Raw genomic sequence first — 25,258 nt, 5'->3', positions numbered from 1 at the left:
TGGTGTCCATCTGTAGTATTTTCACTGTATTACTGTGTATATTCACAAATGCTTAACACACTGCCTCTGAGATAAGCCTGTCTGCTCATACCAAGCTACCAAGGGGGTGAGCAGGGGGTATCTAGGAGTGTAATCCCCTTATCCTGACTTAGAAGTAAGGGTCCCTATTTGGACAAAGGTGAATACCATTGAGAACTAGAGACCCCCAGATCTAACAAACAGCATTAATACTTTTAGTTATGGAACTCATTGGTGAAACACAAGTCAGGCGAGGAAGACACGCCGGGGCCCACATCATTGAAAACAAGGCTCCTGGGGGGCCGGGTCTATAGAGGGAAATTTTATCAGAGAAATAGAACACTTACGATGTGCGGGAGACTCTACAGAAACCTAGAGTCAGGTGGGAAAGAAACTTAGGGACTATTCAAGCCAATGCCTGGATGAAGATCCACAGCCACCACAGGGAGGTGGCGATAAAAGCCATCCTAAGACTTAATACTGCACAAAGTACTAAATACGGTTTAATATAATAGAAACACACCCAGGCACAAGATGAGACTTTCCTTTACAGGGGAAGGCCACAGGTACAGATCCGAAGAGGGAACCTTCCTACATCCCATCTGGACAAGTGATGTGACGCACGGTTTCTGGGCGGAGGGGGGGACTTACTGTCCGGAATGCTGTGGTAGGGGTTCCATCTGACGCCCGATCTCGCTGCACTGGGTATTCAAAGAGATAATATAACTCTGCCTTAGTAGAAGTTGACACTGTATGCTGACACTTGTGGTAGTGAAGAAGAACACAATGCGAGATTCAGAAACGCAGGCCAGCCCTCCCGGGGCGCTCAATGTATAAAGCAGTGACTGTGAGAGTGATCTACGAGGGAAAGGGGTGTCCTTGGAAATTTCAAAACTATTTGGCGCCCCTAAATAGTATATTTTGGTGTAGAGCGCGATACGGGAGGGGAGCCCTGCGGGAGAGAAATGGTGAAGACTTCTACTGACTGATATACTCAGGAATCAACAAAAGGGAACGATTGCAAAGTATACACTACTACTAGTTGAGTGATGTGGGGGAGGTCCAAAAGCCATGGGCAAGAAACAACTTTTTTTGGTAAGGTTGTGCTTACTATCGCCAGCAAATGGATGACTGAAATGAATGGCTTCTGTGAAATTAACAAGGAATGATTTACTTACCTTTCGTAAAGTTCTTTCTGGTGTATGTAAATCCGCATTATATATGTGGTAGTTATATTATATATTATATAGCATGATGAAGTTATATAGCTAAATGAACGAGGGTTCAGCTCCCACAGATTTCTTCCAATAACCTCCCCTTTCGAGCGCCTGGACTGTGTATGGAAATGTTCAGCTGCTTAGCTACCAGCCGTCACCAGGTGGCACTGCTCGACTAAGCATTGGAATCTGGAAGGCGACCGATTGTGACAGATTATGTAAAGCACCGTGGTACCAGTGACATCAGTTCCGATCTAGTTGTAGTGACAAAAAAAACATTAAGAAGCGTAGACGGAACCAAAACAGAGTAATACAAATCTAACAGTTCTCGCAGAAAAAAAGTATTAAACAAATAGAAACAACAAAACGTCCGCAAAAAAGGGAGGCAACAGGAAGGTTAAGCAATCTGCTGAAGTTGAAACATCCATCAGAAAGAAGTTAAAGAAGGTAAGGAAGCCGTTATTCTGATGTATGGGTGCCCCAGAGATTATTTACAAGAACCACACCCAACGCATCTATCCAGGTGGCGGGCAGAGACATTTTATGGCATGGGCAAAGTGGGCTCTGGCCAGGGCCCCAGCCTTTCAGGGGCCACCTGACAGAGCCAGCTCTGTTCTGCAGAGAGTCGTGCCCTGATGACCTTGAATAGTTCTTAAACAGATTGTTGCAAATCCCGTTTTCCTTTAATTTATTTTAAATTTGGGTAATGTGTGGGAGCCCATTACAAACATTTTGCAGACACATGTGTTTATGTTTCATGCAACATCCAGATTATTTTAGATCCAACACGTCTCAGGTGTGCAAAATGGGAGGGTGTCACAGAGATTATTTGCAGTAATATTAGTGAGTTGCTGCTGTGTTACGATATTGAAAACACACATCACTTTCCTTGAATATTGAACAAGTGTGACTGTGCACTGTCAGTGACCTGGCCAATGAGGGTACATGAAAGAGCTAAAACTGTATCATAAATTCAAAGCTGATCCGAACAGGGGCCACCAAAATACGTTTGGGCCAAGGCCCCCAAAATCCTTAAGATGTCCCTGGTGGCGGGACGAGAAAAACATAACAACCAAAAATGAATGAGGAACAACTGTATGAAAATGGGACCTGATCGTCTCCAGGGCTGAGCAATCACTGAAGACCAAGCAGCGCCTCACGGATCCTTTGCGCAGGCACAACTGTCAAAAACAGTCAACAACTGTGTGCTTGAGAAGAGATTTTACTATTTTACTTCCCTTCAAAGCACATGAGGAGTTTGTCATCAGTCCTAAAAGATGCAGTCTTTTTGAAGAAACAACAAAGTGCTCTCTTTTGGTCAAGCCCTATGAAGCCGCTCCACCGCCTTTCACGGATGAGGCTGAGGATAAAAAGATGGCGTCAAATGGAATCGCACTGCGCTGCAGAAGATCCGGATCTCAAGCCCCCCTGCCGAGTCCAGAGCCCTCAAATAATGCGAGCCATGAACAGGGAAATCTGATTCACAACCCTTGGAAACAGAAACACCTAGTGCAATGGAAATGTCCACAGCAACATCAAGCATTGGCAATAGAGTCCTCCCTCTGAAACTCCGGATAGCATAAGAGATCACGTTTATGTTGTGACTGGTAGCAAACAGATCTATCAAAGAGAACCCCCAATGCTGGAAGAGGTTGAGGTTTGCCTCTAGATGATCTTCCTACTCATGGTTTGCAGAATTCAGCCTGGTCAGGGAGTCTGCCATTAGATTCTCTATCCCTGTCAAGTGGCTGCTGATGGCCCAATTCTCTTACCCACTGGCCATTACCAAATGCAAACAATTTCCCACCATTGCTGTAGAAAGTCTACAAAACCCTACTTGTCTAGCTAGAACATCGCGTTTGCGTTGACCACCAAGTTCTGAACCTACACATTGCGCATGAGGAAGAAAATACCCTACAGAGTAACAGAGCAAGTACTATCACAGACTCAAAAGATCAATGTGAAGATTCAATTCCTGCCTGTACCAGATGATATTTTTGAACAATTCATCCAGATGAGCACGCAACAGTGAAGAGATGCGTCTGTAACTATTGACATCTGATGAAGCAGGGACCTGAATCGATAACCCACTTCTGTATTGGATCGATTGACCTGCCCACCAAAGATTTGGGTGAAGCACAGAGGATAAAGAATTACCACATCCTTTTAGATTACTGGAAAGTGGATTCCACTGCTACAACACTGTCAGTGTTATCTGAAGATGAGCAAAGAAATCAAGAAAATGCACAATGTGATGAGGCCTTGCAGACGAAGCACAGCCCAAGCAGGCTGATGGCAAGGTCTTATAAAAACCAGTGACCATCTGAGAGATGTCAAGCAAGTCTGATCTGAGATGAGGAATCTGTGAGCTGAACAGTATCCAGAATCAACACTGCTGAGAGGGGGCGAGATCCTATTTTTTACATTGATCGAAAACCGTATGTTATTCACAAATATTAATGCGTTAGAGATGTTAGGCCAGAGAGAGGTCTGTGAAGGAGTCCTCACGGACAATCATCAAGATGAAGAGGTGAAGGAAAATGCCCTGTCGATGTAGAAACACAATAACTGTCATTAAATTGTCGCAGAGTCTGAGATCCTCTAGGAGCAGATGATAAACCGAACGGGAGCACCTAGAACTGCATTTTCAGATTGCTCACTGTAAACCAACAATATTTCCTGTAAATCTCCTTTAGTGGCACCAGGAATTAAGCATCCTTCTGATCTAAAAAAAACAATCCAATCCTGGAGAAAGTGAGCAACTTGAAGCTAAGTCAACATTCTGAACTTATCTTTCTGTTGAAGAAGACCACGTCCTTTTATCGGAATATAAAGTAATGGGAATAACACCCTGATCCCTTTGGGCAAAGTGGATAAAATCCTCATGACCCCTTTTAGAGGAGAGACAAAATCTCTTCCATCTAGATGTTTGTGCGTGGAGAAGGCTTTGTTAAAAAGGGGCATAGATGTAGGTTTCCTTTTAAAGGGATGGGTTAACTATTCACAAGAAAAGAAGGGTGTCCGCTGCACTCCGGGGTATAACTACGTAGTTGAACTGGGTATTCGGGGAAAGACGGATCTCTTAGGGTGATCAGGATGCTGCCCTTACTGTCCAGGAAGGGCGAAAGGGTACATTACAATGTCAGACCTTGTAGGCACAAGGTGGATGACCTGATCACTCCTCTGTGCTAATAAAGCAAAATGTTTCCAGAGTATGGTTGAATAATTCAAAGTTTTATTCACTTTGTTAATCCATGTGTATTTACACTTTTATAGTTTCAAATAATTATATTTTCCAAACAAATCAATGGTCACGATTTGATTATATCCAAGGTATTCAGAAATTCCAAAATTCACATTGTGTACATGGTTGAAATCCCCAATGCATTTCGAGGAAAGTCCTCTTCGTCAGGGGGTTCAGATTGTACTGTAAGTAAATGGAAAAAGGATGTATGGGTCAGGAACCAGGTGTAGAAATAAAGGACTAGAAATAATCTTGAAACGGGAGTCATGCAAGTGCCATCGGTCTAAAACGAATGTGAAATGCGAAGGGCTTAGTGATGTGTGGAACCTGCAATGTGCTCCACGTAGCTACAGCTGAAAGTGAATACAAGGCGGAGGGAAGCATGGGTGACTCGATGGTGTTGATCTGTCGTGAAACGATGTGCCCGGTTTTTAAGTAAAAGGAGACGTGTAGTCAAGTGCAGGAAAGTGATGTGCGCGTGCCAGATTAGGGGAACCTGCTAAAAATATTGTGAGTTTAGCGGTGAACGATCAAGTACATGCAAGGTCCGGGGTCCAGGTGAAAACAAGTAAATATTAACGGTGAACGGTGAAGGGCATGTAAAGGGTCCGAAGTCCAGTCGCTTACCTAGAGAGTTAAAGGTGATTAGGAATCATGCTGGTGCCGAAACGCTATTCCGAGAACGCAGAAGTCGTGGTTCGCTGTGCGCATGTGTTTATAACTAACAAGCGTGTAAAGATAGAAAACGGACTGCTTTCGTGAATCCCAAAAAGGAAAAGAGACTGAAGGGGTAGTGAGAAAGGAAAAGAAAAGAGAAAAGACTGGTGAATCGGGCTTAAAAGAATAATATGGTGAACAAAAATGTAATCAAACATCAAGAAAGAAATAAAGAAATGAAGAGTGAAAGTAAATACGAATATGTGAACTGAACTAAAGAAGGGAGGAAAGTGTGAACAAGGTAGAGGAAATGGGTGATATCCTGAGGGAAGGAGAACACATAAAATGCAATGTAAATAAAGTAACATAGAGGATGTTATGATTAGGTATGCAAGCACAAAAAAGTGAACAGCCAACCTAAGTTGGTACATTATAAAGAAATTACTGATTAGAGAAAGCTGCTGAATTCCAAACGTTTGTTGAGACCTTTTGGGGCGGTGGTACCCAATTTAAAAATCCAAAACAGTTCTCGTTGGAGCAAGTATTTTTTGGGGTCCATGCCTTCCGGTTTTTCAACGACCTCGAGTATGAGGAAGCGTATTTGACTGTTGTTGTGATTAGACTGGGTGAAATGGGCTGATACACAAGACTTTAAGTTTTTGTTGCGGATGTTACTCCTGTGTTCATTGAGTCTCGTCTTTATTTTCCTTTCAGTTTTCCCTACGTAAGGAAGTCCGCAGGGACATTTAAGGAGGTATACCACATTCATGGTGTCACAGGTGGCATTGGTTTTGAGAGGAATTTGTTTGCCGGAACTGGGATGGTTTATGCAATTGCCTGAAATGATGTTATGACAGTTTTGGCAATTGTGACAGGGAATAGTTCCTTTGTAAATAGTGGGTTCAATGGTGTGGTGTTTTAAAAGCGATCGTAAATTTTTGGATCTTTGGTATGCGAAGATTGGTACTTGGTTGAACAGGTTGTTGAAATCTGGTTCCAATTGTAGTATTCGCCAGTGAGTTTTGATACTTCTTTGGATAAGGTGGCTTTTTGTCGAGAATTTACTGACAAAAACATTGGGTTGATTGGTGGAACTTGGTCTGATTTTTGGTGTGAGTAATGAAGAGCGGTCTGTGGAACTTGCTCTCATGTATGCTGATGTGATGATTTGTTGTGGGTATTTGTCCATGATATTAGTGCTGTCCTGTACGAACGATTCTTCAGTGGAAGCAATTCTTTTAGCTCTCAGTAGTTGTGAGTAGGGTAGATGCTTCTTCAAACTGGGTTGGTGAAAGCTAGAATAATGCAGGTAATTATTTCGGTCCGTTGGTTTGGTGAAAATGGATGTTTGAAGTTGGTTGTCCTTGATAATGATGTTGACATCTAGGAAGGATATCCTGGTACGGTTGATATTGTGTGTGAATTGAATTCTTTCGTTTACTTCGTTGAGATGGTTAATGGCTGTTATCAATTGTTGTTCTGTGCCAGTCCAAATTAAAAAAATGTCATCGATGTAACTGTAGTAAATTTGAAGGTGGTTTTTCCAATGAGGTACGGTTAGAATGTGTTCGGTTTCATAGTCCTGCATGAAGAGATTGGCGTATGATGGGGCAGCGCAGTTGCCCATGGCTACTCCTGACAGTTGGCTGTAGAATTTGGTTTGGTACCTGAAATAACTGTGCATTAGAGTGAATTCAATCAGTTCCATAATGAAAACTTGTAGCTCCTGTGGTTTGGTGGTTTTGAGTAGTGCCGCTTCTGTCGCTTGGATGCCAAGATTATGGGGAATGGAGGTGTATAGTGAATTCACGTCTATGGTACAAAGTAGAACTGGTGTATGTGGATCAATCTTGATGAGTGTGATTTTGGATAGGAAATCGGTGGTGTCTTGGAGATAGCTGGTCATCTGTTTCACGGAAGGTTGCAAGTGACGATCAATGTAGGTACCAATTGGTTCATGGATGGAATTACACGTACTGACAATGGGTCTGAATGGGGGTTTGGTAGGATGTTTATGGATCTTGGGGATCATGTACAAGTGTGGTATGCTGGAATGGGTTTTGATAAGATAACTACGATCTTTAGTAGTAATGGTGCCTGCGGATACTGCTTTATCAACGATTGTTTGGAGGACTGCAGCGTATTCTTTGGTGGGGTCTGAATGTATTTCCACATAAACGTTGGCCTCTGTCAAATGTTTGTTCACGCTATCCAGATAGAATTGAGTGTCCAAGATAACTAACGAGCCACCCTTGTCAGCAGGGCAGATCGTGATCTCATTGTTGGTTGCTAATTGCTTTAATGCAGTTTTTTCTTGTCTTGTGAGGTTTTGTTTGTGTCTTACTGAGGTCTGTTGAATGTTATCCAGATCTTTCTGTACTAAAGCTTCAAATATGTCAAGAGATTTGTGGCTCACTGGGGCCAAAAAGGTGCTCTTGGGACGTAGATCCATGATGGTGTTGTCTTCAGTCGTGGTAGAAGTGGTGCACACATTAGAGAAAAAATGGCGTAGTCTTAGAGTGCGCATGAATTTGTAAAAGCTTACTTGAGACTCAAGCTCGTTGGTGTTATAGGTGGGAACGAAAGAAGTCCCTTTTTGCAAGACTCTGTTTTGTGTGGTTGAGATGTTAGTATTGGAGATGTTTATAATCAAATTCTGTGGCTCCTCGTTGATTGTGCGATGGGTCGCTGTTGTTCTGTTAAATTGCGTTCGCCGGGATCTCCTGTTGCGTCTGTGCCTACCCCTAAAAAAGGTACCGGTCCAGTGCTTTGGGATGTAGAGTGACTAGTTGATGCATCGCTTGCCGAAGGTACACTGGAGGGGATTCTTCCAGATTGCGGTGGAGCTGGGTGTGGAGTTTGTCTGGAGTCTTGTCTTGGTTGACGATTGTATGAGGAACCATCTGAAGAAGATGTGTCGCCTGCAGACGATTTGTTGTATTGTGTTCTCTGTTGTCTTCTGGCCGCGTAAATTTCGGCCCAGTTGTAAACTTCACCTAGCTTGTAGTCTACTGTATCGCGTTTGAACTTGCGTAGTTTGCGCTCATTAATCTCTTTTGTGTAATTCTCTAGTTGTGTGTTAACGTCTTCCAAGGTTTGGCGCAATTCATCTGAGGTCAATTTGGAGGTAAGTTCGTCTTTGAGCTAAGCTACTTCAGTGGTAACGTCTTCCAGCATTTTTGATAGTTCTTCAACTATGAGTAAGATAAGAACGAGTGAGCACTTATTGAGTATTCCATACCATCTTTCGGTGAATTTGATGTTATTTTTACATAAGGTCGATTTTAATGGTATGCGTAATCCTCTTGGAATTCTTGACACCTTGTGATAGCGGATTAATGTGCTCGCGTGTAACCGTTGGTTGATCTCTCTTTTGGCTGCATACAAGAGTTGTCGAATGTTGGATTGTATTGATCCAGTACTGGAAGTGAAACACTCTGGTTCCTGAATGAGGGTGTAGATGCGTTCTGTGTCCTCAGTGGAAAATTCAAAGGTGTCAGCTTTGTTTGACGTTAAGTTCGCTATGTCTGTATAAGACATGGTTTTCAATTGGTGGGTGCAAGAGCGGATGGACAGAAGGTGATAGAAGAAAAGAAGGGTGTCCGCTGCACTCCGGGGTACAACTATGTAGTTGAACTGGGTATTCGGGGAAAGACGGATCTCTTAGGGTGATCAGGATGCTGCCCTTACTGTCCAGAAAGGGCGAAAGGGTAAATTACAATGTCAGACCTTGTAGGCACAAGGTGGATGACCTGATCACTCCTCTGTGCTAATAAAGCAAAATGTTTCCAGAGTATGGTTGAATAATTCAAAGTTTTATTCACTTTGTATTTTTTCTTTGTTAATCCATGTGTATTTACACTTTTATAGTTTCAAATAATTATATTTTCCAAACAAATTAATGGTCACGATTTGATTATATCCAAGTTATTCAGAAATTCCAAAATTCACATTGTGTACATGGTTGAAATCCCCAATGCATTTCGAGGAAAGTCCTCTTCGTCAGGGGGTTCAGATTGTACTGTAAGTAAATGGAAAAAGGATGTATGGGTCAGGAACCAGGTGTAGAAATAAAGGACTAGAAATAATCTTGAAACGGGAGTCATGCAAGTGCCATCGGTCTAAAACGAATGTGAAATGCGAAGGGCTTAGTGATGTGTGGAACCTGCAATGTGCTCCACGTAGCTACAGCTGAAAGTGAATACAAGGCGGAGGGAAGCATGGGTGACTCAATGGTGTTGATCTGTCGTGAAACGATGTGCCCGGTTTTTAAGTAAAAGGAGACGTGTAGTCAAGTGCAGGAAAGTGATGTGCGCGTGATTTCCTTGATTGCGCCAGGCACACATTTTAAAATGCACATTTATGGGGGGTCCATGGGACCTCCTTTTTCCCCAGCCAGAGGGCTGCAATTAGGAGGCGCACTGACTAAAAGGTGGCGCACTGTCAGTGCACCTCTTGAGAGCCTTTTTAGGTCTCGGACCTAAAGAACAAGTTACTTACCTTCGGTAACGATATATCTGTAAGAAACAGTAGTTAGTATTAGATTCCTTACCTTAGAATATCCCCAGGCGTCAGTCTGGATCCGGAAACTTTTGCGTAGCAGTACCCCTGCGCGTCGGTAGGCGTCGTCTGCAGGCGTCCCCTGCGGCTCCGCGTCGTCGGCGTCGTGCGCCGTGATGACGTCGCTGGAGTATATAGACGCCGCCTCCGCGCGCTGACGTCAGTTCTTTGCACACAGCTTTTCCGCGCCAGAACACGCAGAGCCATGTGAGAACCAACACTGGTGCCATTTGAAACTAGGGCCCTGAAAGGGATGTCCCTAACCCTAGGTATCAGTTCGCAGAACGGGGAGGATGGGCGGGGCGGTAAGGAATCTAATACTAACTACTGTTTCTTACAGATATATCGTTACCGAAGGTAAGTAACTTGTTCATCTGAAAGAAACAGGTTAGTATTAGATTCCTTACCTTAGAATAGATACCCCAGCAATACCAACCCCGGTGGTGGGTCTGCGAACCAATACAACCTACACCAGAAAGTCCTGGAGGACCGAACGGCCAAAGAAGCCATCCCTCCGGACTTGACTGTCCAGGCAGTAGTGCCTCGCAAAGGTGTGCAGCGAGGCCCACGTGGCCGCCTGGCAAATGTCCTGCAAAGGGACTCCCCGGCCCAGGGCAGTAGTAGCCGCCGTGGCCCGAGTGGAATGGGCCCTCAGCCCAACAGGAGGCTCCTTCCGAGCCAAAGAGTAGCATGCTTTGATGCACAGGACGACCCACCGAGAGATGGTCCGTTTCTGTACCGCCCTTCCCTTCTTCTCACCCACGTAGCCAACAAACAGTTGGTCATCCACCCGGAACTGGCGTGTGCGATCCATATAGAATGAAAGCGCACGATTTGGGTCCAGACGATGGAGCCGCTCTTCATCCTTTGAAGGATGCGGAGGCGGGAAGAAGGAGGGCAAGGTGATGGACTGCCCAATGTGAAAAGCAGAGACTACCTTGGGCAGGAAAGAAGGTCTGGTCCGAAGAACCACCTTATCAGGATGAACAGACAAGAAAGGAGGTTGAACAGAAAGAGCCTGGAGCTCACTCACTCTCCTGGCAGAGGTGATGGCTACCAGGAAGGCCGTCTTTAAGGTGAGAAGACGGAGAGGACAGGAATGAAGGGGCTCAAAGGGAGCGCACATCAGGAAAGTCAAAACCAGGTTCAAGTCCCACTGAGGCATCACGAACGGAGCTGGAGGATACATGTGCGTGATGCCCTTTAAGAATCTCAACACAATAGGGGACTTGAACAAAGATGGCTGATCAGGTAGCCTCAAGAAGGCGGAAAGGGCAGAAAGATAGCCCTTGATAGTGCCCAGAGCAGAGCCCTGCTGGGCAAGGGAAAGGAGGAAGAGGAGAACCTCAGATAGAGGGGCAGAAAGGGGATCCACAGCCTTTGCTGTGCACCATGCCACAAATCTGTTCCACCGGCAGGCGTATACCGACTTTGTGGAGGGACGCCTGGCTGCCAGAATGACATCACAGACTTCAGGAGGCAAGTCAAATGGCCTCAACTGTCGCCGCTCAATCTCCACGCATGGAGGTGGAGACTGGACAGGTTCGGGTGGAGGACCGTCCCCTGCTGCTGCGACAGAAGGTCCTCCTGAAGGGGCAGGCGGATCGAGGGACCGACTGTCATGCTGAGTAGCTCGGGATACCAGTACCTTCGAGCCCAGTCCGGAGCCACAAGGATAACATGGGCCCGGTCGCGCCTGATCTTCTTCAGCACTCTGGGCAGAAGTGGTATAGGCGGAAAGGCGTACAACAGACCGCAACTCCACTCGCGCCGAAAGGCGTCGCCGAGCGAGTGCCGTCTTGGAAACTCCAACGCGCAGAACTGATGACATTGCGCGTTCTCTTCTGTGGCGAATAGATCTAACCAAGGCTCTCCCCATTGCTGAAAGAGGCCTCTCGCCACATCCGAGTTCAGACGCCATTCGTGATCCACCGAGCACCGACGGCTGAGTTCGTCCGCCCTGGCGTTCAGAGAACCTGCCAGGTGTTGAACCGTCAGAGTCACGCCCTGACGTTCCAGCCATTGCCAGAGGCGCAGAGCCTCTTGGCAAAGGGTCCACGACCCCACACCGCCCTGTTTGTTGCAGTACCACATGGCGGTGGTGTTGTCCGTGAACACCTGCACTACACTCCCGTTGACAAAGGGGAGGAATGCCTTCAGTGCCAGGCGAATCGCCCGCAGCTCCAACATGTTGATATGGAGCCGGGACTCCGCCGGAGACCAGAGGCCTCTGATCTCCGCCTCTCCCAAGTGGCCACCCCAGCCTTGGAGGGACGCGTCCGTCACAACCACGTGCTCCGGCTGGGGAAGGGAGAGGGATCTGCCCCTGACCCAATCGCGGTCTGTAAGCCACCACTGCAACTGTCTCGCAGTGCCCTCCGAGATCAGGACATGGTCGGATAGGTTGCCCTGATGCTGGGCCCACTGAAACTTCAGGTCCCACTGCAGAGCCCGCATCCGCCATCTGGCGTGATGCACCAGAAGGATGCAGGAGGCCATCAGCCCCAGAAGCCGCAGCGTCAACCTGACCGAAACCCGGGATAACGGCTGAAAGATGGGAATCAGAGCCTGAATATCCCGGACCCGCCGTTCCGGGGGATAAACCCGAAACTGCGCCGAGTCGAGAACCGCTCCGATGAAAAGGAGCTTTTGAGAGGGACACAGGTGTGATTTCGGCACATTGATGGAAAACCCCAACTCGTGCAGGAGGTCTGCCGTCATCTGAAGGTGGTGGACGACTGTCTGGGGCGAGCCCGCCTTCAACAGCCAGTCGTCGAGGTAGGGGAAGACTGAAACCCCTAACCGGCGCAGATGAGCTGCGACCACCGCCATCACTTTCGTGAACACCCGTGGGGCGCTGGTAAGGCCGAATGGGAGCACGATAAACTGAAAATGCTCGTGGCCTACCGTGAACCGCAGGTAACGCCGGTGGGCCGGCAGGACGGGGATGTGAAAGTACGCATCCTGCAAGTCCAACGCTACCATCCAGTCTTGTGGGTCTAGAGCAGCCAAGACCTGAGCCAAAGTCAACATCTTGAACTTCTCCTTCCGGAGGAAGCCGTTGACGTTCCGTAGATCCAAGATAGGACGCAGGCCTCCCTTGTCCTTCTTGGGTACCAGAAAGTAGTGGGAGTAGCAACCACACCCTACTTCTGGCCCAGGAACGCGCTCGATGGCCCCCTTGGCCAAGAGGGCCGTAACTTCCTCCCGCAGAAGAGTCAAGTGGTCCCCCGACACACGGTGGTTCTGCGGTGGCATGGCTGGAGGAGTGGACTCGAAGGGGAGGGCATAGCCCCTTCGGACAAGCTGCAGCACCCACCTGTCCGATGTTATCGCGCGCCAGCGGGAGTGGTGATGGCGAACCCTGCCACCCACTGGCGTCACGTGAGCCCGAAAGCTCGGACTAGGAAGGCTTGGATGCCGCAGCGGAGGGAGGCGTGGACTGACCACGACGCTGGCCTCTACCGCCACCACGGCGGAAACCACGGGCGCCACCGCGCTGGGGAGCGCTCTGCGCCGCGTGGCTGGCAGCACGTGTGGGACCTCCTCTCCCTTGGCCACGAAAGGGCCGAAACGAACCCGTCTGCTGGCGCTGGGTCTGGGTCGAGAGACCCAAGGACTTGGCCGTGACCCTGGAGTCCTTGAAGCGCTCCAGCGCGTGGTCCGCTTTGTCACCAAATAGGCGACTGCCATCAAATGGCATGTCCATAAGCGTATTTTGGACGTCTGGTGAGAAGTTGGCAGATCTCAGCCAGGCATGGCGACGAATCGCCACCGTAGTGGACATGGCCCGTCCCAGTGAGTCCGTGGTGTCCAGACCACAACGGATCGAGTACCGCGCCGCATCCCGGCCTTCAACAAAGGCCCGGGTGAGCTTGTCCCGCACTTCCTGGGGGCATTGCGGCAAACACTCCTCGACCGTATCCCACAGGGAGTGGGTGTAGCGGCCCAAGAGGCACGCGGTGTTACAAGACCGCAGCCCAGCACTCAAAGAGGAAAACACTTTCTTTCCGAATTGGTCGTACCTCTTTGATTCCCGGTCGGGCGGAGCCGACGGAAATGCGGACTGCGAAGTGGAGGCCTGGATCACCAGACTCTCCGGGGAGGGATGGGTGGACAGGAAGGCAGGGTCGTCCGCGCAGGGACGGTGACGCCTGGCAACGTTCCGGTCAACCGGCGCACCAGAGGCGGGCCTGGACCAGGTGCCCAGAAGGACATCCGTCAGGGCCTCATTAAACGGCAGCAGAGGCTCCTGGGGGCATGACTGCGGTTTAAAAAACTTCCGTCAGGATATTCGGTTTGACCTTCGCAACGGGGAGCTCAAGGTGTAAGGCCTTGGCAGCCCTCATCAGGACCACCGAATAGGCAGCACCCGCCTCGGACGCCACAGGGGACGGAGAGACAAACCCAGGGTTGGGCGACTCGTCCAGGCCACTGGCATCACCCAGATCACCTACCCAGTCCACATCGTACTGGCAGGCACGGGATAGAGGGTCCTCAGACCCCTCCCAACCCTCTCCATACTCCTCCTCGTCATACCCATATTCTGGGTCGACGATATAGACATCGGGGTCAACAGGCCCCATCGGCGTCGGGTCCGGCGTCGGCCGACGCCGGTCCGGCTCCGAGTCCGGAGTCGGGGAGGAAAGGGGGGTGGCGCCGCGCGGCGTCGGTGCCGGGGACCCGACGCCGGCCGGAGCCGACGGCGGAGTCGCTGCACCACGCGGGGGCGGTACCATGGGCTGGCCCACAGGAACCGACGCCGGAGAGGCCGGGAGACCAGCCGGCGACGAACCAGAGGGAACCAGCGGCGCCGGGGCCGGAGCCACCGGCGGCGCCGGGGCAGGAGCACCCGAACCGCTCGGGCCCCCAGACGGGACCGACGGGCCCGCAGGCGCCGAAGGCCCCGCCGGAGAAGACCTCGCCCTCATAGCAATGAGGAAGGCCTCGATCTCCTCACGCGACGCGCCTTCCCCAGGGACCGACAGGTGTGGGGCAGACGGCGTCGGCGACCCATGCGGGACCGCGGGGGTGGGGTCACCCGAGCCCCCGGCCGCAGCACGCGGGCGTCGGGGGGAGTCGGGGGTGCGATGGCGACGCCCCGACTTCTTGTGCTTACCTGACGAGCCGGAGGAATGGTGGCGACTCCCGGAGCGCCCATGGCGGCTCCGCGACCGCTCCCTCGACCGCTCCCTCGACCTCCGACCGGACCGGGACCGCTCTCGACGCGGGGCCGACAACCGGAGTTCGAGAAGCTTGCGGGACCGCTCCCGCCTAGCTTTTCCAGTCAAGGCCCGACAGTCGACGCAGGACTCCACGTCGTGGTCCGCGCCCAGACACCGGAGGCAGAGTCGATGGTGGTCGGTGACCGACATCATGCGGTCGCACTCGTCACAACTCTTGAAACCGGGCATCCTACCGGCACCGTAAGGATCAATCAGTTAACAAAAAACTTGGTCAAAAGACCGGAGTACTGCTCTTCGGATCTGCGCTAACTGGCGCGGAAAAAAGAAGAACTGACGTCAGCGCGCGGAGGCGGCGTCTATATACTCCAGCGACGTCATCACGGCGCACGACGCCGACGACGCGGAGCCGCAGGGGACGCCTGCAGACGACGCCTACCGACGCGCAGGGGTACTGCTACGCAAAAGTTTCCGGATCCAGACTGACGCCTGGGGATATTCTAAGGTAAGGAATCTAATACTAACCTGTTTCTTTCAGATGGCTGCGCTTGCACAGTCTGCGGTCGGAGATTTAATGACCCTTAGTAGCGCTTTGGAACCCGCCTCCCTACCCTGTCTCTCCTCCATTGGCTGGCTTCCTAAACGGAGGCCAGCCATTGGAGGAGAGAGCCGTCCCTCCAAAGAAGCTCCGTCTTTTTCGGATTTGGGGGCGTAAGTTTTGCTGTTCTTTAGACAGTGACGTTGTCCGTCACTCAGGACAGCAAAACCACGCCCCCGAATCCGAAATTTTTCAGAAGCTTTTGGCCGCCATTGTTGCCTGTCCACTGCCGAGTCTTCAAGTGAAGGAAGCCTCCTCCTCGAGTCGCCCGCGAGCCTGAAGGCAGCACCGCAGTGAAGGTGAGCTGTTTTCCTGCAGAGCTGTTCCCGCCCCCTCCCTCTGTGTCTGCAACCCGCCCGCACAGGATCTCAGCGTCGGGGAGGGGAGGGGGGGCGTTAGTTTTGTCACCGACTTGGAACTAGCTTTGAAAGGCACTGACGGAGAGACACAGAGGGAAGGGCGTGGGGCAAGGAAGCGAGGCATTGAAACCGAAAGGATGTGACCATGCGGTGACAACGAGCGTGTTTGTGTAGAGCCAGCCCGCCTCGCACATTTATTACTGTTATCTGGCCTCAGCCGAGGTGACGATGATGAGGAGAGCTGCGGGATAGGTGTCACCCGAGGCGGGCGAGAGCTCAAGTCCCTGACAGACTGCAGACGCGCGCCTTGTTTACATCTGCCCAGGCAGCCTCACGTGAAGGTGGAACACAAACGGCTCCTCTTCCTGAATCTGCTCAACTTAGAAACTCTTCACAGCGCGTGTATGCACGGTGGCAGGTAAGAAACGTACACTTTATTCTAGTTTTGGTTCTTAATGAGACGTGACCGAGTTCAGGGATTTGAGTGATTCTCCATATGCATTTATTTTAACAAGATCAAATAAATGTCCTGACCACGCATGATTTATACTTCCTATTGGAGAGGTTCCTTCCAGAAGCATTGTAAACCTCTACAGAGTATTTGCTATAATACTCTGTAGAGGTTTACAATGGTGTGTGGATTAATATTGCATTTACCCCGAGAGACTTGCTAGTAGGCAACCTCTTCACCCAACTGTACAGGGCAAGAACCACTGATTATATAGCATTCTCGGCAAAGGACAGCCCCTAGGGATGAGGGTAACCTGTGGGGGCAGGTCGGACTAGTGGAGTCACGTAAAACGTAAAGCACTTTGGTGCAAAATTAATTAACTATTTACCACAAAAAAACATCCCCGGGAGCTCTCGCTCGGAGGGTGTCTTTCATTTTATACTTATGTTTGGTCAGTAGTAGCAATAACGTAACGTTTAAGTGGTACTTACTCGCGCATGTCTGTGATTTTTTGCTCCTTCTTTAGAAGGCGATGGGGTTTGTTTTTTGGCAGTTTTAATCTAGCGCGAACTTGACCCGAAGGTATTGGAGCGCTTTATTTATTTATAACGTTTATGCGCACCAGTTACATGACACAAGGTCACGTTCATGTTTGTTATTTAAGGCACAGGAGACCCCAGAATCATAGGGTATTGATCCGACGCCCAGACAGATCCTTGTCGAAAAATGTACTATGTCCTTGCTATGGCCGTACACAATATGCTTCCAGCCCAAGGCGCTTTAGTGGAAAGTAAAGTGACATTAGCGGGCGCCATGCACAGCACTGACTAATTCTACTTGTTGCTTCTGTGGTTACTGCCTCTCTCGAGCTGCCTGCGAGCGGTGCATGTGCTGGGAGAGCGTTGGGTGGGTTATAGGGATTGGTAATATTTGAGAAATTCGTGGGAAACTGAATTTGAAATCTTGCCTATCCCAAGGCATAATCGGGGACTGGGCAAAGTGTACATTAGTGACGGCGCACGCACGCTATAAATATATATTTCTACGTGTGCGCCTCTCCTCTGGGGCTATTAGTAGGTTAATTGATAGGCAGCAGATGTAGCCAATGGCTACACGGATATTCGTTGTATCAGGAGACTTTACCTCTAATACCTCCGCCCCTAAAAACGGGATTCTGCTCAAATTGCTTAATCTGTTGTTTCAGATTCATTATTGACAACAAATGGGAGCGCTTAGAAACGGGTTTATTGCCAATTGAAAGGCGAACATTTGCCGATGTATCACAAATTCGTTGGGAATAGCTGGATTTGTCCCCCACGAGGTCTTTCACTTTCAAACAATTACAGGTCTCACATTTTATTTTCAAGAACCGTGGATGTCATTTAGGGGTCGCCCATAGCTTGCCCCTTGCTACCCCTGACACTGCCTTTGTGACCCTGGCCACAGAGGTAGCAAAATCAGTGCCAAGAACAGAGGGGTGTCTGTGTCTCGCATTATCAGAGTCAGTTTCAAACCTCATTTTCTGCTCATTTTTATTATATTAATAGTGAATAATAGTTTATTATTCACTATTAATGTAATAGAAAATGAAGGAACTACATCTTGACCTTCACTGGCATCTTAGATAAGATTTGTTTTTTGTTTAATGCATGCAGGGCCGGACTGGGAACCAAAACCGGCCCTGGAAAAGTGCTCGACCGTTCAACCCCCCCACCCCCGGGGGTTTGGGGTGCCACCGAGCTCTTTGCCGGGGCGGTTTCCCGCAGATTTTGTTATAGGGCTGATTTTGCAGCTATGCTGCAAAAATGGCCCTGTAACAAAAACGGTCCCCAGGGGCCCAAATCCAGCCCCCACCCTTGCAGCACACCGGGGGATTGCCCGGTGCCTGCAACGGCCAGTCCGGCCCTGAATGTATGTTGTGTGTGTGTATGTGAGTGAGTTTGGGTGAGAGATCGTGTACATGTGTAAGCATGTATATGGGATTGTGGATATGTGTGTGTGATAAAATGAGTGAATAACTATAAGTGAGTGAGAGTAAGAGTGAGTGAGAGAGTACGAATGAGTGATTCAGGGTGACAGTGAGTGCACAAGAGTAGGTGAAAATGAATGAGTGCAAGTCAGTGCTAATGATAGAATTAGTCTAAATAAGGGAATGTAAATGAGCTTGTGTTCCAACTGTCCCATCTTCCTTGCATATGACTATATTCCCTTTCTATTTATAAGCGTTACCTCTGACTAGATAATTAATTTATTATGTGAGAATGCATTTGCGTTCCAAACCTACTGCCACCTGCTGGGGTGAGGAGGGACTGCTATCCTGAGCTACCAAAGGAGAATCAGGAGCGCGGTTTGATAACTTGCCTAACCCATTGAAGGGTAATAGTATTGGGCCAATGCACCAGAGGTAAATAAGAGTGCATACTGTGAATACTCTTGCGTCACTGTGATATGTTTCCTGGGTCAATATTTCAGAACATGGCCCGGGATTGACTTTCTAGATCCCTTGGCACTAACAACTTTGTCAATGTGCCAATCCTAGAAAGAGAGCCAACTGGACTGACCCCCCCCCACCCCCATGCCCACTGAGCAATACCTGAATGAGATGCCTTTCTAGTAACAATCAATTCTGTGAGAAATCACAAGGAAGATTAGTGGAACCCAGACCATCTTTTATAATTGAAAGGCATACTCAAGAACACTAGGAAACAATGGATATTTTAAATATGTATTTTAAAATTGAAATCCTATCCTAATGCACAGTATATGAATAATTCATTGATGAACCCTTTAAAGTAAACAATGAGCAGAAGAAGGCCTGATTAAACGATTACTTGTTTCAATTCTGTGAAATGGTCTCCTTTATTATTAGAAAAACATTCAAGAAATGAGATTATGAGCTTCCATGATGCCTTGTCCATAACAATTAAAAAAAAAATTCTAACAGAGAACGAGGTTCAGACTAAATACTGTAATATTCAAGCAGACTTGTTTATCACATTGCAGTGAAAAATGACACATTTGACACGCATATCTAAATCAACACATGCAGCTCTGAAAAGGGTCTATCAAGAATGGGGAAAAGATTATAGTTATAATAACTGCTGCTGCTCTAGAATCTGGAGGAAAGGCCATACAGCCCCCATTGATTACTCGGGTATAAAGAGTTAATTTTGATGTCAGTTAGACCGTGGGCATGTGAGCACGAGATATCGACGAGCACAGTAGCTTACCCAACTAAAACGCAATAGCGGCTAGTATGAGGTGTATTGGAAGAATAGAGAAGGTTAGAAGGTAGGTGGGGGTCTTTTGAGGCAGAAAGTTTGTATTTTGGAATGTAATAACATTTTTAAAACCCTTAAATCGACCCCAGCACTGAGGTATCTGTGTGTTGCACAAGAAGAACTTCAGAACCGTTCCAACCAGGAGTAAATGTAGGCCATTGTCACTTGCAATGTACAAGCTCCAGTCCCAGAAAGATAGCTCAAGAGCTGGGTGCCTGCCAGTGCTATGTGGGTACCTGCTGGTCACCGATTCCTGTGACACGAAGATGGCTTGGCGGGTTAATACGTGCAAGTGTGTGTGTTTAGCTCTTTAAAGAGAACATATTTCTGTTAGCAGGAGTATCTGCACATCTGTAATGTGTGTGTGGGACTCTGTTGAAATGAGGTCTTAAAAAACAATGTGGCCGGGGGTAGGGGATAGCCTCATTTTGGGAGGGTATAAGCCACCAGGTCTAAATTTGCATGATTTTATTCCATTTATTTTCCATGCCCTGGTGTGTGTGTGTGTATGGGGGAGGAGGGAGGTTCTGGGAGGGAGGTAAGAAGTGAGCAGGGCTTGGTATACAGTAACACCTGAAAGATTTGGATGTGTGTGTCTGTGTCTCCAACGCTGCTGTAATCAAGGAATCTCGACACAGCTGACCAGGAACCTCCGACCCGACCAGCTAATAAAAACATTTATTAGTGGATTTAGCACCTCCAATGCCCCACCTTCAATAAGGATGCACCCTGAGCATACATCTATAAAGCTCGCATTTGTATCCAACTCTTTCCACAAAAGCTTTGTTCAGTTACAGGTTTTTCATGTTTTGAGCTGTGGGTTTCCCCTTTGGATGCAGGAAACAGTCTCTAGGAATTTAGTTACAAAGGTTGCTTAATTCTGCTCCCCCTCTCCCCCAACGGTGCTGTTCGTTTGTCTTTTGGTCTTTTGTCCTCGGTAGAGTAATTCCTGTAGTATTACGTTCTGCTTGTAGGAAGCCTGTTTCACGTGCTCCTACAGTCAGATGGCGACCACCAGCTCCGAGCAGCGGAACAAAGGAAACACCCTGGGCATCCCGAAGCACTCCTGAAGTGAAGCGGACCCAGCGCGATAGCCGGCCAATGTTTATACAGCCGCTGGCAAGAGGGGTCGGGCACGGCGCCTCCCTCACAGGTATCAGACACAAGACTGTGTTCGGTGCTGGGCGAGGCGGCGGAACTCTGACTCTCTGTGCCGTGGAGGCTTTTAAAGATGGTGAGAGACCGGCGGGCTGCTTCATCTGGTGGGGGTTGCTGAGTGCACAACAAAGCTGTGGCGAACGAGCTGCAGCTTCTCTGTGACTGCCCTACGCCTGTGTATCCTCCCAGCTGTAAGATCCAGGCACACTTTGAGTGATTACGATCGCGTCCTCCCACCAGGACCGATCGTGGGTTTGAAAACAGCGTTTCAGCTGGGCTATTCTGGGCATGCTGATGCGAGCTCTTCTTTTCCGGTTGTGCTTGCTCCCCTGCCCCCTGGCTGTGCTTGGTCCCCTGCCCCCTGGCTGTGCTTGCTCCCCTGCCCCCTGGCTGTGCTTGCTCCCCTGCCCCCTGGCTGTGCTTGCTCCCCTGCCCCCTGGCTGTGCTTGCTCCCCTGCCCCCTGGCCTTGCTTGCTTCCCTGCACCCTGGCTGTGCTTGCTTCCCTGCCCCCTCGCTGTGCTTGCTTCTCTGCCCCCTCGCTGTTCTTGCTTCCCTGCCCCCTCGCTGTGCTTGCTCTCCTGGGTGTGTGGCTCTGGGTGTGTGGGAGGCTCTGAGTGTGTGGGGGGCTCTGGGTGTGTGGAGGGCTCTGGGTTTGTGGGGGGCTCTGGGTGTGTGGGGGGCTCTGGGTGTGGGGGGCTCTGGGTGTGTGGGGCTCGCTGTGTTTGGGGCTCACTGTGTGTGGGGCTCGCTGTGTGTGGGGCTCGCTGTGTGTGTGTGTGGCTCGCTGTGTGTGTGTGTGTGTGTGTGTGTGTGTGGCTCTGTGTGTGGCTCTGTGTGTGTGTGTGTGGCTCTGTGTGTGTGGGTGGCTTTGTGTGTGTGGCTCTGTGTGGGTGTAAATGCAATAGGTCATGCATTTGCGAGCTATTAAGCTATTGGCATTGTAAATGACAATGCCATTTATTTAACAATTAAGCTATTGGCAATGTAAATGATAGTGCCATTTATTTATGATTTTAAAAAAAATAGAAAAATGTCATGAGCAATGCCAATAGCTCTACCTTTAATAATGCAGAGATCATTGCATTGTAAATGCTTGTTGCCTCTGCATCCACGTCTGTAATACAGCCCGGGTGCTGGGGCAAAGGCATTCCCTCATTTACATAGGGCCAAGCCCCCAATGCAAATGAGGGAACAACCTCTTGAGGAAGCGCTGGCACTGTATGTGCGCCAACATTTTCAGTATTACAGAAGGGGACGTACCAGGGCCGGACTGGGATCCAAAACCGGCCCTGGCAAAGTGTTCGGCCCCACCCTCCCCCTTCCCGGGTTGTTGGGGGTGACGCAGAGCTCTTTGCCAGGGCAAGTTTTCGGCCGATTTTGTTACAGGGCCGATTTTGCAGCTATTCTGCAAAAACGGCCCTATAACAAAAAAGGCCCCCCGGGGCCCCAAACCGCCCCCCACCAGTGCGGTGCACCGGGGGATTGCCCGGTGTCCGCTACAGCCAGTCCTGCCCTGGGACGTACAAGCATCTGCGGCCTCTTCTGTAATACCACAGTGCCCCAGGTGCGCAAAGCAGGTGCAAATGTACGTTGCACCCAGGTACACTTCTATAATACAGCCCCTTATGCGCATAATGTATGATTTGCATTTTGGAAGACCTTCTTGTTTGATCCCACATAGATGTTAAGAATCAGTAAATGAAGTCAGAGATGTAGGCTTAAAGGAAAGGGGAGTATTACCTGTACAAGGAGGGTTTTCTACCAGCTGCTTGTTCAATTGTTTTATTGCCAAAAACAGCGAGATCATCTAAATTCCTACTTCCAGAAAACATGTATTAAATGGCAAAGAGGGAACATAGCCCTTAGCAACCCTTGCAAAGCCCAGAGACACCAATAACCAACGAGTCAGCTTCTCTGCCCTAGTGTAAAACAGCCCAGTGGAAGAAAACATTTTGCACCGACTTCCACCAATGCAGGGTGGAACTTCTGAAGACTCTGGAAAGCTTTTCCCAATAGTTCGCTCACAAACACCAAGCCTCTAAACAAGTAGTAGAAACAAACAGAAAGTGACTCTGTCAACACGATTCTTCTCTGAGTCAGGGATTGGATCTTTCAGATTTACTTGTTCAGTGCTGTATAACGTCGTTTAAGACGACCAGCTTTACTTATCCTTTTGGTCAGAAGTCTGCATTTTCACTTGTGCTGGTGGATTTTTAATAAATCACAAGTGAATCACTTTCAGCACATTTCACCTTTTCTATTATGTTGAGACACAACTAAAAATATTACTTTTCATGATAAGGTGGCTGCTGGTTTATACATTGTGTATTTGATACACCCCGTATCTTGGTTGATTTTCAAAGGTTCTCATGAATACTAGAGTGTTCAGAGTACCAGCGTGTATTTTGTGGTTCCCTTCATACATGTAATTACCCAGATCACCCCTTGGGTAGTTTGATTGCCCTTGTTCTTTTTACAATGGCCTACTATATCAGACAAAAATAGTGATATAGCCTTGAGCACAGAACAGGTTCAAGTGAGAGCTATCTGACTGCAACTGTTCATTACCAATAATCAAACAGGGATATATGACGTTACAACGCATGCTTTTACAACGCATGCCATTACGACGCAGGTTTTACAACGCAAGTCGTTGTAACGACTTGCGTTGGGGGGCGCTGGATAGTGAATAGTATAATTTACTATTTCAACTCCAGTCCCCGTGGATAGTAGGGAAGGTTTTGGAAAGTAATTAAACTATTCCCTATCCTAGAGCGCCCTCCAGCGCAATTCATTGTAATGACTTGCGTTGTAAAAGTTGCGTCGTAATGGTAGTGCGTTGTAAAAGTTGCGTTGTAAAGGATGTTTCCCATCAAACAGAGAAACACATACAAAGCCAAGTCCCAGTACATCAGGTGAAATATATTATCTCCCAAAAAGCACAGGATTGGGGGTGAATTGTTTGTGCATATCTTACCTTGAAATCAAATGAAATGGTGTCAATTGAGACCACAGATTTCCTCGCAAAGTTCTGCAGGGTGCCCGTAAGAAAGGCCTGTGGGAAGAAGAAGCCACTGATCCAGAACACTGGTGGGATACCCTCTGCAATCCAAGTCTTCAGAAAGTCGATCCTCTGCAACAGGTCCATTACCCAAGAGGCCAAAGGCTTCAATGATGGATACGCCTGGGAGGGAAGGAATAGAACAATTATAGCAGGTTGCCACAATGACCTCTTTGCCATCAGGTGGTCCACCACTTTCTATAACATTGGGATCCCATAACATGTTCAACCTAAATAAGCTTTAGACATCTTCCACTGATGCAAAGCACCATAACCAGGGTCACTTCACCTACATTAAGCTTACCTATCTTTCCTGTGCACAGAGCCCCCGCTGTTCATAGAAAGGCACAAGAAACAGTCACAGAGATTATCCACTTACACACAGCCCGTGACATCTTCTGCACACAGACATCCTGAGGCATCTTTAATTTAGCCAAGGTTCCATGCTTATGCCAAGAGTAAAGAGCCTCTGTTACTATCCACTTCCTGGTCTCTACCCCAACACAAAGGCACAATTGATCTTGCTTGCTGCAAGTTGCTATAAATCATTGATAGTTCATAAACCCAAGAAAGTACATATGGTGTGGTAATCAGACATGAAGATTTCTAGAAGTAAATAAGTCACTATGGGCCTGATTTAGATTTTGGCGGATCGGGTCCCACTGTAAATTTTTCGATGGTCTACCCACCCACTGAATTAGCGGTCTGCCCGCTGTATTTAGATGTTGTCAGGTCTATCGCTGAAAGACCGCCCGAGTCCTGTCGGCTCTGCAAGAATCGTCCTCCTGTGTCAATGGTGCCATAGGCAAAAGTGGCTTTCAGAGGGAGTCCCGCCAAGAAACCGCGGAGCCAATTATGATGTGCCTTTCTGTCGCAGCAACTGTAGTGGCAACATCACCATACTCGAGTCGGCAGAATCGATGAAAGAAGTAAAAAAAATGTGGGTTCCCACTTCTGTTTCCATCTTGAACCTTACTGTCAAGGTCCTCCTTGTGCAGCTACTACTTGACCTTGACACTAAGCCACCCGCTGTCGCCAGAATCTGTGGTTGTACATTCAACAGTGTGTGTATGTTGTTGATGTGCAATGTTATATGTTCATAACAAGAACATTACACATTACCTACATTTATATATTGACAGACCCACAACATATATGTGTAGTGAGATAATGATAAGTAGCACTGACCTGTCTCTACACCCCCATGGCCTCACTCCGTCAGGACTCCACCGCCAGGACATCGCCAGCACAATTGGAATATCTAAATTGGCTCGGTGCAATCCCACTGGCCTGAGTGCGATGGAGTACTGTTAGCTAGCAGTGAATACCACTGACACGGCGGACCGCAGTCTGTTGATGCCACATCTAAATAAGGCAGTCAGAATGCCGTCAGCTTGACGGATTACTTGGAACCGCCTCTGCTGCAGGGGATGACAGCAATTCTGCTAAGATATAAATCAGGACTTATGT

At 48.6% G+C, this 25,258-nt stretch overlaps 1 protein-coding gene across 2 annotated transcripts in view; it reads right to left on the bottom strand.

Moving 5' to 3' along the window:
• The window catches only part of DNAH1 (dynein axonemal heavy chain 1), a 1,443,760-nt gene that overhangs the window by 64,911 nt on the left and 1,353,591 nt on the right, over positions 1-25,258 (bottom strand). For both annotated transcript variants that reach the window (XM_078661462.1, XM_078661463.1), the window contains one exon: positions 23,705-23,911. In XM_078661462.1, coding sequence (XP_078517588.1) covers positions 23,705-23,911 — 207 coding nt within the window. The remainder of the gene's footprint in view (positions 1-23,704; positions 23,912-25,258) is intronic.

This window comes from Lissotriton helveticus, chromosome 9 (assembly GCF_964261635.1).
Source record: "Lissotriton helveticus chromosome 9, aLisHel1.1, whole genome shotgun sequence".
NCBI classification, from domain to species: Eukaryota; Metazoa; Chordata; class Amphibia; order Caudata; family Salamandridae; genus Lissotriton; species Lissotriton helveticus.
This window is presented reverse-complemented; position numbering and strand designations above follow the sequence as displayed.